This window comes from Hypanus sabinus, chromosome 7 (assembly GCF_030144855.1).
Source record: "Hypanus sabinus isolate sHypSab1 chromosome 7, sHypSab1.hap1, whole genome shotgun sequence".
Taxonomy (NCBI): Eukaryota; Metazoa; Chordata; class Chondrichthyes; order Myliobatiformes; family Dasyatidae; genus Hypanus; species Hypanus sabinus.
This window is the reverse complement of record NC_082712.1, coordinates 14,733,877-14,748,994: the sequence shown is the minus strand read 5'-3', so window position 1 is coordinate 14,748,994 and position 15,118 is coordinate 14,733,877. Positions and strand designations below refer to the sequence as shown.

General features: G+C 41.7%; 1 protein-coding gene across 4 annotated transcripts in view; it reads left to right on the top strand.

Moving 5' to 3' along the window:
• rictora (RPTOR independent companion of MTOR, complex 2 a) overlaps positions 1-15,118 on the top strand; it is a 202,564-nt gene that overhangs the window by 135,979 nt on the left and 51,467 nt on the right. For all 4 annotated transcript variants that reach the window (XM_059974241.1, XM_059974240.1, XM_059974242.1 and 1 more), the window contains 5 exons: positions 677-876; positions 4,793-4,919; positions 7,213-7,377; positions 9,323-9,399; positions 10,856-10,934. In XM_059974241.1, coding sequence (XP_059830224.1) covers positions 677-876; positions 4,793-4,919; positions 7,213-7,377; positions 9,323-9,399; positions 10,856-10,934 — 648 coding nt within the window. The remainder of the gene's footprint in view (positions 1-676; positions 877-4,792; positions 4,920-7,212; positions 7,378-9,322; positions 9,400-10,855; positions 10,935-15,118) is intronic.

The following is a 15,118-nucleotide window of genomic DNA, read 5'->3' as shown; positions in this document are numbered from 1 at the left end:
AGGCTTTTATATCTTTTTCCCAATGTGAAAGGGGAGAAGCGAGAATATGTTCTCATTTCTGCCCCTCCCATTGGCAGAAGGTATAAAAGCCTCAAAAGCGAGTCCCACCAGGTGGGGAGGTTCTTTGATTACGTGAACTGCTGGACTGGGACATCTCCAACACATGCACTTGTTAATTCTATGCATGGAAAGAATGTGTTAAAATAAAGTTGAGCTTTATTTGTCACTTACATCAAGGCAGACAGTGAAATGCAACAATGACCAGCACAGTTTAAGGATATGCTGGGGGCAGCCCACATGGGTCACCATGTTTTTAAAGTAGCAAGTGACTGCACAAGGAAGGAAAGGGAGGAGAGGTTAGCGTGACACTATTACACCTTGGGGCATCAGAGTTTGGAGTTTAGTTCTGCTGGCCTCCAAGAAAGTGTGCATGTTCTTCCCATCTCCTCGTGGGTTTCCTCCAGGTGCTCCGGTTTCCTACAGTCCAAAGACACACTGTTAGTAGATTAATTGGTCATTGTAAATTGTCTTGTGATTAAGCTAGAGTTGGGTGGATTGCTGGGCAGTGCTTTATCTTTAAATAAATAAAATAAAGGTTGGTGTGGCTGGCAATGTAAATTTCTGCAGTTTATTGTTTCAGAAGAACATAACTCAACTTTTTGTTATATGTTCATAGGATGGTCAGATGTATCTGGAGGAATTGGTGAAAGACATAGTGCAGTGGCTGTCCTCGTCCTCCGGTCTCAAACCTGAGCGGAGCCTGCAGAACAATGGCTTACTCAACACCCTCAGCCAACACTACTTCTTGCTTATTGGCACTCTGTCCGCTCACCCACACGGAGTCAAGTTGCTGGAAAAGTGCAGCATGTTTCAGTGGTAAGACCCATTTCAGGTGACGCTACTAATTACACATGAATAAAATGCTAATGCCAAACTTTTTCAAATCAGGAAGTAAGTGCCTCTGAAAGTTAACCTTCAAACAAATTAAGAGTATATAACTTCAAAAAATTTGGCATAGAATACAGGAGTTGAGATATTATGTTGAAGTTGTATAAGACTTAAGTAAGGCCTAACTTCGGAGTATCGTGTGCAGGTTTGGTCACCTACCTACAGGAAAGATGTGAATAAGATCAAAACCGTACATAAATAATTTAAAAGAATGTTGCCAAGACTTGAGGACCTGAGGAATAGGGAAATGTTGAATAGGTTAGGACAAGGGTCGGCAACCCGCAGCTCTTTGATCTCTGTGCTGCGGCTCCCCGTAGTTTGTTAGTTTTTGAAATGTAATTCGAAATTTGAAGATTATGGTGATCTTGTACAATCTAAAAACGTTGTGGAGACCCCATTTCCTGACACATCCGCACCGGCTCACAATTAGCCACCGTTCCGGCTAAGGGAGGTAGCCTATGGGGGTTTGTGAGTACGTGTCTTTTGGAGCATCCGCTCCCACAGGGACGGGTTGAGGGAGGCTTTAAATCAAGGCTGTTTAGTTCGAATAAAGTTACCTTTGACTGCAGTGTCTTTATTTTAGCGCTGCGTGTAGCGCTACACCGCTACAACGTGTTTTTTATCGCTATTAATATACATCACCACTGCCAATGCCTGACACCTGCCAGTGTGCGCTTTCTTTTAATTCTTCGATCCAAGGTAGGCTACCTACGGAGTAACCTTCAACCCAACGTCTTTTTTTCGGAGTTCAAAATGTTTTTGTTGCATGCAGAAATGTAATTTCATTTTCTCTGCAGGAGTTCATCAATTTCATAAATGCAACACATTATAGTTTGTTTATACATAGCATAAAGGCAAAAAAAAACCGTTGTATGCAGTGTTATTTCATTTTAAATGTCAAACGGGTTTTGTGGCTCCCAGTGTTTTCTTTTCTGTGGGAAATGGGTCCATATTGGCTCTTTCAGTGGTAAACATTGCCGACCCCTGGGTTAGGACTTTATTCCCTGGAGTGTTGCTAAATGAAGGAAGATTAGGGGTATACAATGTTATGAGGGGTATGGATAGGGTAAATACAAGCAGGCTTTTTTCCACTGAGGTTGGGTGAGACAGGAACTGGAGTTCATGGGTTCAGGGTGAAAGGTGAAAAATTTAAGGGAATGGGGGGGGGGAATATCTTCACTCAAAGTGGTGAGCTGCCAGCTCAAGTGGTGGGTGTGGGGTCAATTTTAATATTTAAGAGAAATTTGGATAGGTACATGGATGGGAGGGATATGAAGTGTCAGGTTCGGGCACAGGTGGATTAAGTTTGGCAGAGTCTAGATGGGCTGGAAGACCTGTCTCAGTACTGTAGTACTTCATGACGTCATTCACAATTCACAATGCCATGTGTTATTCTTGTGAGCGTTGACCAGATTCCAGTCAGTGCTTTTATTGGAAGCGTGCTACCAGAGGTTTCCAATGTTTGCACAACTCTGTATCAGAGTTTGGTCCCTCCCTCTTCTTCCCTGTAACTCTCAACAGTAACTCATCTGTATCATGAGTATAGTGGGTTTCTCCTGCTGTTTTTCAACTTTTTTTTACTTCTGCCATCTTTTTTCCCAGGTACTTTCCAAAACATATTTTCCCAGGTTCTAGCTGTATCCCAGTCAAAGAAACCATTGATCTCCCAATGTAGTCATTAGGGATACTTTTTTGGAGACGCAGTATGTACAATCTACAAGCTCACCGCAGGAGATAACACAGGTGGGGACACGTGAGCTTCTGCTGATGCTGGAAATCTTGAGGAGGTCAAGCAGGGGAGTGAATTGTTGATGTTTTGGGCTGAGACCCTTCACCAGGATAGGAAAGGAAGGGGGCTGTCCTCTTCCTTTCAAATCTAGATGCAGGGCCTAGGCCCAAAATGCTGGCCATTTATTAGATGCTGCCTGACCTGAGTACCTCCGGCATTTTGTGAAAGTTGGGTGGGGTCTTGGGAAAAGGAACTTATTCCCAGCAGATGTGAGATAGGCAGTTAAATTGGGAAAGCATAGAAGGATGTGTAGAATGGAGGCAAAGTTTAGATGGTGTGGACACGATATACCAAAGGTCGTTTCTGTGCTGTACAACCTTGGTGCTTTAGGGTAGTGATTCCAAAAAAGCCTTATAAGTGAACAACGCTTTATAAAGTCAACATTACATCTTTGCTTTTATATTCTAGTCCTCTTGAAATGAATACTAGCATTGCATTTGCCTTCCTCACCACAGATTCAACCTGCAATACCACAGACTCATAGCTTCTTAAGTAACCTCATGACTCCTTATTTGACTTGCTGGTGCCTTCTAGTCAGCTTGAACCAGTCTGGCCATTCTCTGATGAGCTCTCTCATTAACAAGGATTTTTTGCCACAGAAGTGTTGCTATGTTTTTTTGGTTTTTCGCACCATTTTCTGTAAACTCTGTGCTTGAAAATCCCGGGAGATCAGCAGCTTCTGGGATACTCACACCATCCTGTCTGGTACCAAAAGTCATTTAGATCACGTTTCTTCCCCATTCTGAACCTCTTGACCACGTCTGCATGCTTTAACGCATTGAGTTGCTGCCACGTGATTGACTGATTAGATATCTGCATTAACAAGCAGGTGTACATAATAAAATGGCCTAGGGTGTAGATTGTTAATGTCTCATGCTAGTATAATTGTATTGAATTGACTTTCTTTCTTACATCCTTCACATACATGAGGAGTAAAAATCTTTACGTGATTTCAATGTACAATCATAGTACTTTATAATAAATAGGAAAGTCAATGTAATATAGGAGTACACCCAAATCAGAGTGAGTTCATCAGTCTGATGTCCTGGTGGAAGAAGCTGTCCTGGAGCCTGGTGGTCCTGGCTTTTAGGCTGCACTACCACCTCCCGGATGGTAGCAGCTGGAATAGATTGTGGAATAGACTCGGGTCCCCGATGATCTGCAGCTTTTCCATATGCTGTTACCTTTCCATTCACTGAATGTAAATGCAGCTAAACTACCATGCCTAATCCCATGAATTCTCTTTGTCGTCCCATAGAGCATTTTATTGAATGCTTCCTCATGCCCCAAATTGCAATTTTCTCCTTCCCTGCTCTGTTCAATACAAAGAAATTCTTATAGCTCTGTTTCCTTTTCTAAAGGAGTGCCAAGAGTACCTGATTGTAATCAGATTATCCCAGATTAGCATTTTCTGGCCTGTAACTTGTCTTCTCTTTTCCTTGAACAATGGGGTGATGAGTCCATAAACCATAGGAGTAGAATTAGGCTCATTGAATCAGCTCCAGCATTCCATTGTGGCTAATTTATTATCCCTCTCAATTCCATTCTTCTGCCTTTGCCCTGTAACCTTTGATGTCCTTACTAATTTAGAACCTATCAACCTCTGCTTTAAAAATACCTAATAACTTGGCCTCTTCAGTATCTATTGCAATGAATTCCACAGATTTACCACCCTTTGGCTGAAGAAATTCCTCCTCATCTCTGTTCTAAAGAGACATCCTTCTATTCTGAGGCTGTGCCCTCTGGTCCGAGATTCCCCCACCATAGGAAACATCCTCTCCACTTTATATTTGCCAGTTGACTCAGCTGTTTTGGGATCTGCAAAAGTGTCTAAGGTCAAAAACTGCTCAAAGACCTCAGTATACTGTGCTGTAAACTGCTTGGGGATTTGTCATTTCTGCTGCAGCAGAAGAGGCAGGAACTGAAGCAGGATTAAATGGCTGGTAATTAAAGTTGTAGTTGAAAGTGCTGTTAAGGAGTGTAGAGTGGTGCAAAGAGTAGAATTGAATGTTGTGCCTGCAAATTGTCATAAATTTAATCTCTTCCTTTCTGCAGTTTACTCAGCCTCTGTTCTCTGAAGAACTACGACCATGTGCTAAAGCTAACGGTTTCCACTTTAGACTACAGCCGTGATGGCTTGTCCAGGGTTATCCTGTCCAAAATCCTTTCGTCAGCCACAGATGTAAGTACTCATGAAATTAATGGACTGGTGTCTTTATTGGGTTGTTAATCTTCTGTGCAAATTGACTGAGTATTAAAATCGCAATCACTTGTAGATTTGAAATCCATGTCAGGCCGAATGTTTATGCTGAGTGCAGGAAAATATAGTTTGCACACATGCGTATTCCAGTTACGCCTCAAATGATTATTCCAAGCTTGGACTATTCAGCCTGAGTTTGTTCTGTAAGAAAAGATTTTTGAAAATTTTGGTCATGGTGCCATGGTAGCATAGCAATTAGCATGACGCTGTTACAGCTTGGGGTGTCAGAGTTCAGAGTTCAATTCCGGTGTGGTCTGTAAAGATTTTGTACGTTCTCCCGGATGGCTAGCTTTCTCTGGGTGCATCAGTTTCCTCTCATAGTCCAAAAATATAGTGATTAGAAGGTTAATTGTCCCATGGTTAGGCTGCTCCTTGGGCTGGAAAACCCTGTCCACGCTGTATCTCTAAATAATGAAAAGTATATTCCTTCCTTAAATGATCAGGAATATCATTTTAAATGTGTTTCAATTTGCATTGTGACAGAAAGACATTGAAGAATGCTGGGGACATTACATACTGCAGATGCTGGAAATCTGAAGCAGCATACATAATGCTGGAGGAACTCAACTGGACAGATAGCTTCTGTGAAGAGAGTTGGATAGTCGACATTTAGATGTTTTTTCTCTCAATAGATGCTGCCTGACCCAATGAATTCCTCCAGAATTGTGTATGTTGCTGAAGGAAGCTGGATCACTCTTTAGAGTGACCTGGGAACTAAACGCCATAGTGACCAAGGCAGACATTTCAGTTTTTATATTTTTCTTACTTGCTCTGAAGTGGTCAGGTGAGTTTTATTTTGGATGGAGTCACTACTTGAAAAAATTCAAGCAGATTCCTGAAGCGCTGCTTAGTATTATCTGTCACTTTACCGAAGTGTGTAGAAGGGGTAAAAATCTGGAAAATATATTCCTGAGAGAAAATTTTGTTTGTGTAGCAACTCAATGCGATAGAACATAGAGCAGTATATCATGGGCACAATGTTGTGCCAATCCAATTAAATCAGTAATCAAATGGCAACCTAATATTCCCCTCTGCTTACCAATGTCCAGATCCATCCATTTTCCTCACATCCACACATCCATCTAAACATCTCTTAACCTTTACCACCATGCCAGGCACCCAACACTTTTGGTATAAAAAGAACTTGCCCTCACAAACCCTTTGAAATTGCACTCTCTCACCTTGAATGCATACTATCTGCTATTAGATATTTCAACCCTGAGAGAGCCATGGTACCTAACTTGGTTTCAGGGAATGAAAGTGAGCAAGTGGAAAGGAAGGCAGCAGAGGATTATATTGGGGAATTGATCATAATTCAAAGCATGAAGAGTCGGGGTAAACAGACTAATTAATGAAAGGCAGTTGAGGCTAAATGCAAATTAGAGGAACAGCCGCTCCTATTTTGTCTGGGCCATCTCCAACCTGGCAGCATGAATGTCAAATTCACATATTTCCATTGAATGCTCACTCTCTGCCCATTTTCTCTCTCCTTCTGATCCAACTGGCCCCCATTATTAACCTTTCCTGTCCCCCACCCTCTCCATCTGCCCATCACCCACACCGTCCTCCCACTGGTTCCCCTTCCCGCTTCCCTCCCTTTATTCCATTGTCCACCTTTCCTATCAGATTCCATCAATTTCAGTCCCTTGTCCCTTCCACCTATCACTTGCAGCTTCTGACATTATTTGCACCTTCCTCTTCCCCATTTGCCTATTGCCCTCACCCCCCCCCCCCTTACTCAGATCCACTTACACCTTCCAGCTTTTGGTTTTGTCCCTTCCCTCCATCTTTTAATGCTGTCTATCTCCCCTCTATCTTTCAGTCCTGATGAAGAGTCTCAATCCAAAATGTCGATTGTCCATTTCCCTTCATAGATGCTGCCTGACCTGCTGAGTTTCTCCAGCAATTTGAATATTGTTCCAGATTCCAGCTTCTGCAATCTCTCATTACTAGTTGGTCCTGTACACTTGACTTCAAGGCAAATTCTTTCAGTGATGATTGCATCTTCAAAATTAGTTGTTTAAAAAAAGGATTAAGTTTCTAATTCTGTGTTTGTGGTGTAGCTTTGAAAACTTGTCCTATACAAAAGCTGATTGTAGTGAGATCAGCAAGACTTCAGTTATTTTTGCTTTAATTTGTGAGAGGGATGGTCTAGGTTGTACCAGAGACACTTCCTGTGGCTCACCTTTACTGGTCTGACTGCTGTCAATTTTAGAACTGCAGGTTGTATGCAACGAAACACTTGCGTGTCTTACTGCGGGCCAATGTGGAGTTCTTCAGCAACTGGGGCATCGAGTTACTAGTGACGCAGCTGCACGATAAAAATAAAACTATCTCTTCCGAAGCACTTGATATCCTGGATGAGGCATGTGAGGACAAGGTGAGGCTTGGAACTGAATGTAGAAATGAATGTTCAGTGCACTTTGTGTGATATTCTCTTAAGGTTATTATACTTGGGTGTCGCGGCAGCGTGGCAGTAAGTGGAATCCTATTACATCTTGGAGTTCGGAGTTCAATTCTGGCACTATACGTTCTCCCCGTAACCATGTGGGTTTCCTCCAGGGCTCTAGTTTTCTCCCACAGTCCAAAGATGTACCGGTTAGTGGGTTAATTGGTCATTATAAATTATCCTGTGAATAGGCTAGGGTTAAATAGGTTGCTGGCAGTGTTACTACACTGCATCTCTAAATAAAGATAAATACTTCATCTCAGGATTTCATTCACTTTGTTTACAAGATTCCCAGACTTCAACACTTGCATGTCCATGTGGAATGATAGAATGAGGGATATTGGAATTGGCATTTGGGACCTTGAACTGGCGAGGTTGGGGGCAGTGTTGAGGACAATTCTCGGCACCTCTGCTCTGTGACCATTCTGGATTGTCTGTTGCATCACTGGGACCAGCCTACCCACTATCAAGGACATACCGTTTATACAGAAAAGTGCTGGAAGAGGTCCAGTAGTATCATAAAGGATCTCAGCCACCCTGCTCATGGACTGTCCCACTCCCATCAGGAAGGCAGCTATGTAGCATCCACACCAGGACCACCAGACTCAAAAACAGTTACCTTCCCCAAGCAGTAAGGCTATTAACGCCTCCACCCACTAACCCACCCCCACACCCCCAACCACCACTACTTTATCATTTCCTGTCAGTCACCTTATGTACAGACACACCTGTGCACTATTTAGTGTATGTATGTATTTATGGCATTTTTATTTTTTTATATGCTGCACTGGATCCAGAGTAACAATTATTTTGTTTTCCTTTAAATTTGAGTACTAGTTGTTCCTGTAAAATCCTGACTTGACTTTTGATTTCAATACAAGTTTGCTGGCAATTTGTGACGGGCCTGTCTAAGTATTTAAACCATGATCCTGTCTTCAGACTCAGTTACGGCAGTCACACATTTGAACTACACTGATATAAAAGATGGCACTTAGCTGAAACCGCTCCTTGTCATTTTAGACGGTCGGAATATTAGGGTTAAAGTAGGTGACTAATTACTGGGGGTGGGGGAAGGTAAACTTTAGAAGTTTCTTTTAACTATTCTAAATGTTTACAATGCTTATTGCAAAGTTACTTCTGGGATTAGATTGTCTATCTAATATTGAAGGGCCTAGTTAGAGTGGATGTGGAGAGGATGTTTCCTATAGTCGAGGAGTCTAGGGCCAGAGAATACAAGAATACAAGAATGTTCCCCTCAGAACACAGGTGAGATGGAATTTCTTTAGCCAGAAGGAAGTGAATCTGACATTCATTGCCACAGGTGTCTGTGGAGGCCAAGTCATTGGATATATTTAAATCAGAGGTTGATAGATTCTTGATTAGTCAGAGTGTCAGAGGTTATGGAGAGAAGACAGGAGAATGGGGTTGAGAGGGATACTAAATCAACCATGATTGAATAATAGAGTAGACTTGATGGGCCAAATGGCCTGATTTTGTTCCCTTGTCTAATGGTCTTGGTGAAATTTCAGTCTTAAATGTTGTGGTTGAAGCATTTCTGCACTTGATGATTGGTTTCAAAGTGCACACATTGCAAACAGAGTATTGCTTTGTCAGAGATGCATCCTTTGTTGGAGAGTTTGCATCTGCCTTCCAGTTGCACATTCCTCTGCACGTGAAATATTGCCTGCCATGGTAAAAAGAACACGTAATTGCCATCTTGGTCACCATCATTTCAGGCTGTATGGGCCTGAAACCACTCATAATCTGGACTGGAGTGTCAGTCAAAATGGTGGTCAATATTCAGTTTGCAATTGAGCTGAAATATGACGACTTTCTTACCACTGATCCATTTGAAACTTTTTTTCTCATCCTCCAGGCTAACCTACATGCACTGATCCAGTTGAAGCCAGCTTTAACCCACCTTGGAGACAAAGGATTGCTTTTACTCCTCCGGTGAGTGTGGTTGTTCAGTGTTCCAGCTCTCCTCCGCGTTCCACTGGCTGCACGCCTAACAATCTGACATAGCTTCTCCCTGTCATATTAAACTTAGAAATGTCAGCACAGGAGAAGGCTCTTCAGCCCAATGAAGTCCAGGTACAAGAAATCCATCAGCTCCCTTCCCCTGCAAATTACACTCCTCCAGTGCTACCCTCCAGGGTGATATGGTAGCATAGTGGTTAGTGTAACACTTTATATTGCCAGTGATAATAATTCGATTCCCACTGCTGTCTATAAGTAAGTTCTCCTTGTGACCGTGTGGATTTCCTCCTGGTGCTCCAGTTTCCTCCCACATTCCAAAGACATGGGTTAGTTTGTTGGCACCGGAAACATAGCAACACTTTGAGTTTCAAAGTACATTTATTATCTAAGTATGTATACTAAATACAACTCTGTGATTTGTCATCCCGCAGGCAGTCACAAAACAAAGAAACATGGAACCTATTCAAGAAAACAGCAGACACCTTGTATGCACATCCTCTGAATGTGTTGGTTGTTAATGCAAAATTATGCATTTCACTGACAAATAAAGCTAATCTTTCAATTCAGTTCCTCTTTGAAGATTCTGTTTCAGACAATGAATTGGAGCTTATAATTACTGTTTCTGTGTCCTTGACTCATTGTTTTAAATCTTTTCTGTAGACCTTTATTCCAACAAGAATGACCCCAGTTACTCTAAGATACTCATACACGCGTAAGCTTTCATCGCTATTGCAACCGAGCTCCAATCTGAAAATGACATTACCGCCGCTCTGTTTTAAACTGATTTTTGCTCATGCTGTAATGGATTCTCAAGTCAACTGGCTTCAGTTTTATTAGCTAGTCTTTAATGGTGGAATTTATCAAATGCTTTCTGAAATTCCAATGCAGCCAACAGTAAATGCATGCCTTTATGAACCCATTCTGTACTGTTTTCAATCCCTTAAAAAATGCACTGGTGAATGGGAAAGCAAATATTGAAAATTATGGAATATAAGTAATTAGACATAGTAATCAAAATGAAAAACATTTAATATTTTGAAATGTCAACTGAACATTACAACTAATCTAAGGGATCATACCCATAAAGGCTCCCTGCCATTTCTGTGTTGTCTGTGAGCTTTTCAGTCACTTTATTTCTTCTTGTGTCATTGTTTCTCCCATCACTCTCTGTCTCTTTTGCTTCCTCTTGCTCCCTCCTTCCTTCCATCTGTCTGCATTTCTTACTGATCCTCTTTCCCTGTTTTCTTGCTCTCCCTTCCTCCCTGCTTCCCCTCTTTCACCATAGTCACCTTCTTGTGACAAAGGAGGTTTTACCACAAAAATAAAAGCTTGACAGGAATCAGCCTAATCCTCTAGTCACTTTCTGATCAGTATTATTTGTACTTTGTTGGTAACTAGGTTTCTGATAGAATTCAATTTATTTTCCCAGATTTTTGTCCATCCCCAAGGGATTCTCCTACCTGAATGAGAGGGGTTATGTTACCAAACAGTTGGAAAAATGGCAGCAGGTGAGCAAAATCTCTTCAAAGATGTTTGATTACCAGGTGGTCAATAAAATCTTTGGTCTTGCGACTGGACTCAAAGGAAGCAATTTGCTGCAGTTTGCAGCACATATTTGTTCAAGATTGTTAAATGGAATTTCCAATATACAAGTGTAAAGGAGAATGAAATAATTGTTACTTCAAATCTGATGCAACGTAAAAAAAAAGCACAGTAATAAAAACAATAAGTATAAATCCATTAGATAGCTTACATAATAGTTGCAAGCAAAGGTTTGTGAACCATTTGTGATTACCTGGTTTTTGGTAATAATTACTCATAAAATGTGGTCTGATCTTCATCTGAGTCATAATAATAGACCAACACAGTCTGCCTAAACTAATAACACACAAACAATTGTGCTTTTCATGTCTTTATTGAACACATTGTTTAATCATTCACAGTCCAGGCTGGAAAAAGTATGTGAACCCTTCTATTTAATAACTGCTAGGGCCTCCTTCAGCAGCAGTAACCTCCACCAAACATTTCTTGTAACTGATCAGATGTGTTTCCATACAAAACTGTTAAGGTTCATCAATATCTCTGGGATACCTTGCATGACCAGTCCTCTTCAGTTCATGCCGCAGCATTTCAATTGGGGTAGTCTGGACTCTGACTTGGCCATTCCAAAATACAAATTTTCTTTTTTTTAAACCATTTTGTTGTTGACTTGCACTTGTGTTTCAGATCATTGTTTGTTGCATCATCCAACTTCTATTAAGCTTCAAGTGATGCATCGCTATCCTGTAAAATGTCTAGATAGAATTTTGAATTCATTGTTCCCTCAACGATTGCAAGCTGTCCCAGCCATGAGACAGCAAAGCAGGCCTAAACCGCGATGCTCGTTCCACCATGCTTCACAGTTGGGATGAGATTTTGGTGTGGGTGTGCAGTGCTCTTTTCCCTCCAAACATATGGTATGTATTTCTGCCAGAAAGTTCAACTTTTTCTCATCTGTCCACAGAACATTGACCCAGAAGTGTTGTGGAGCATCCAGGTGGTCTTTTGCAAACTTGTGACATGCAGCAGTGTTTTTGTTTCAGTGGTTTCCTCCTGCGGTGTCCTTCCATGAGCACCATTCTTGTTCAGTGTTACTCTTCCAGTGGACTTGTGAGCAGAGTTGTGCATGACTTTGGCTGGTACCGTTGGGTTCTCTATCACATCCTTCAGCATTGCACGTTGGTGCTTTCGGTGTGATCTTTGCAGGATGCCCACTCCTAGGGAGAGAAGCAACAGTACTGAGTTCCCTCCATTTGTAGGCAGTTTCTCTTACTGTGGACTGATGAACACTCAGGTCTTTAGAAATGCTTTTGTAGCCTTTTCCAGCTTCATGCATCTCTACAATCCTAAGGTCCTCTGAAAGTTGTTTTGTTTGAGGCATAGTGCACAAAAAAAGACCTTTCTTGAGGAGAGCAGGCTGTGTCAGTATCTTGACAATGTGTGTCTTTTTTATAGGCAGGGCACCTCTCCAACCCACACCTCCAATCTCATCTCATTGATTGGAACACCCGACTGCAAGTAGCTTTTGTAGAAGGCTTTACCCCCAAAGGTTCACATACTTTTTTGAACCTAGACTGTGATTGTTTAAATGGTGAGAAGAAGTACAATTGTTTGTGCATTATTTAGGCAGATTGTGTTTGTCTATTAATGTGACTTAGATGAAGATCAGACTATTTTATGAGTAATTAATGCAGAAAACCCAGGTAATTGCAAAGGGTTCATAAACTTTTCCTTGCAACTGTACATTGATTGTACGTGCGTGAAGCGACACCAGGCACAGGAGTGCCTGTATTAAAGGTGGCTGACAGGAAGTGATAAAGTAGTTGTGGTTGGGGGTGTGGAGGTGTTGATCAGCCTTACTGCTTGAGGGGTTACTTTTGAGTCTGGTGTTTCTGGTGTGGATGCTACATCGTCTCCTCCCTGGTGAGAGTGGGACAAACAGTCTGTGAGCAGGATGTGTGGGATCCTTCATGATGCCACTAGCCCTTTTCCGGCACCTTTCTGTTTATATATCCTTGATCTCGATGGCAGCTAGGATAGTGCTGATGATGTTTTTGGGCAGTTTTGACTACTCATAGAGCCTTCCTGTCCACCTCAGCAAAACACACAAAATGCTGGAGGAACCAAGTCCCTGCTGAGTTCCTCCAGCATTTTGTGTGTGTTGCTCGGATTTGTAGCATCTGCAGATTTTCTCTTGTCTGTCTGCCATGGTGCAGTTTCCATACCATGTACAGCATTGTGTATGGATACTTCAGCTTTAGTATGGTGAGTAAACAGAAGCAATACATATCAGAGAATACAATAATGGTATGGTTTTGTCTCGTGTTCATTGCCCTCTGTGAAGTACTCAACCTAAATCGTCAGAGATACACGGGAAGGAAGCATAGACTAGGACTAAGGTGAGGAAAAGTTGTTTCATATGGTAAATATTTGGAATTCTGTTTCTCAGGTGGCTGTGGAGGTCCAATTACTACATTCAAACTGAGATCCATATATTTTTGGGGGGCTTTAAAGCAATAATGGAAAATGAGGATATAACAGAAATTGCATTGATATAGATCAGCCATTATCTTGTTGAATGGTAGAACAGGTTTGGGATGTCAAATATATAAAAATAAATGTGGAGCAGGGAGTATGAAAATCTGGCAGGAGCAGAGGATGTTGGGAATGGCGAGAATGGAGCACTGCGGGTGGGACGTGTGGCAGTTGGCAGAGAAGGAATACGGGGGCAGGGGTGGCATAGTACAGCCACACCCAGCCCTGTGGCACCAGGCAAGGTTATTTGATTCCAAACGGTTTATTGATCCTTACAGAATGTCTTTCTGTTGCTTCGCGACCCCTTTCCCCAACAATGATTTCCCTCTCCCTGCCCCCTTCCCTCTCTCAGTCCACAATAGCATATCAGAATTATCCCATATCAGAATTAGGTTTATCATCACTCTCACATTGTAAAAACAGTTTTTCTTTTGTGGCAGCAGTACAGAATAATACATAAAATTACTACAGTACTGTGCAAAGGTCTAGGCACCCTAGCTAGACTTTTGCACAGTGTTGTATTTTTCAAATGACCTTTTGTGCTCTGGTGCCTCCAGCACATCCTTAGGTTGTGTTGGTTGTTAATGCGAACAACACATTCCTCTGTATGTTATGATGTATGTGTGGTGCCACGAGATATAGACTGCCTTTATCCTGTGGCACCATGCACAGATATTACCCTTTTGGTCCGTAATAGGCCCTTTCTCTGCATCTCCACTAAAGGTTTTCCTTAATCGTGCCTGCCAGTGATATTTAATGTCCCTTCTTTGTCTTCCTAATTTTGTTTTTAATTAGTCCCGACAATTTCTGTATTCTGAAATGGTAAAAAGCTGCTTTTAATTCCCTCTATCTACCATCTGCTTCCATCCCTCACTGTCCTTGGCATCCGGAGATATTTGAATGTTGTCCTTGCCTTTCACTCTTGGAGGAAGATTTTGGTCTGATCAAAGTGCATTTGTTTTTAGAGTATATATACTATATACAACTGCAAGAAAAAAAATTGTGAACCCTTTGCAGTTACCTGGTTTTCTGCATTAATTACTCATAACGTGTTCTGATCTTCATCTAAGTCACAATAATAGACAAACTCAATCTGCTTTAACTAATAACACTCGCAAACAATTGTACTTTTCACGTCTTTTTTGTTCATATTGTTTAATCATTCACAGTCCAGGCTGGAAAAAGTATGTGAATCCTCGTATTCAATAATTGATAGAACCTCCATTAGCAGCAATAACCTCCAGCAAGCATTTTCTGTAGCTGCTGATCAGACTTGCACAACGGCGAGGAATTGTAGACCATTCTTGCATACAGAACTGTTTCAGTTCATCTGTATTTCTGGGATACCTTGCATGCACAGCCACGATACAAAAAATACATAATGGAGCCCATTAAAAAAGACCATTAAACACTCACCGTACAAAAAAAAAGCAATTTTGTGCAAACAAGAAGTAAGCAAACAACATTCAGAGCTAAAATTTGCTTAAATTCGCAGCCACAAAGCCAATTGTCACTGTAGCTAGCCTAGGAAGCCCATTAGTTGCAGTCCACAGCACAGAGATGAGTAAATCGCACCATGCAGCAAGTTAAGTACCGGCCTGTCCCTTGCCTCCAGCCC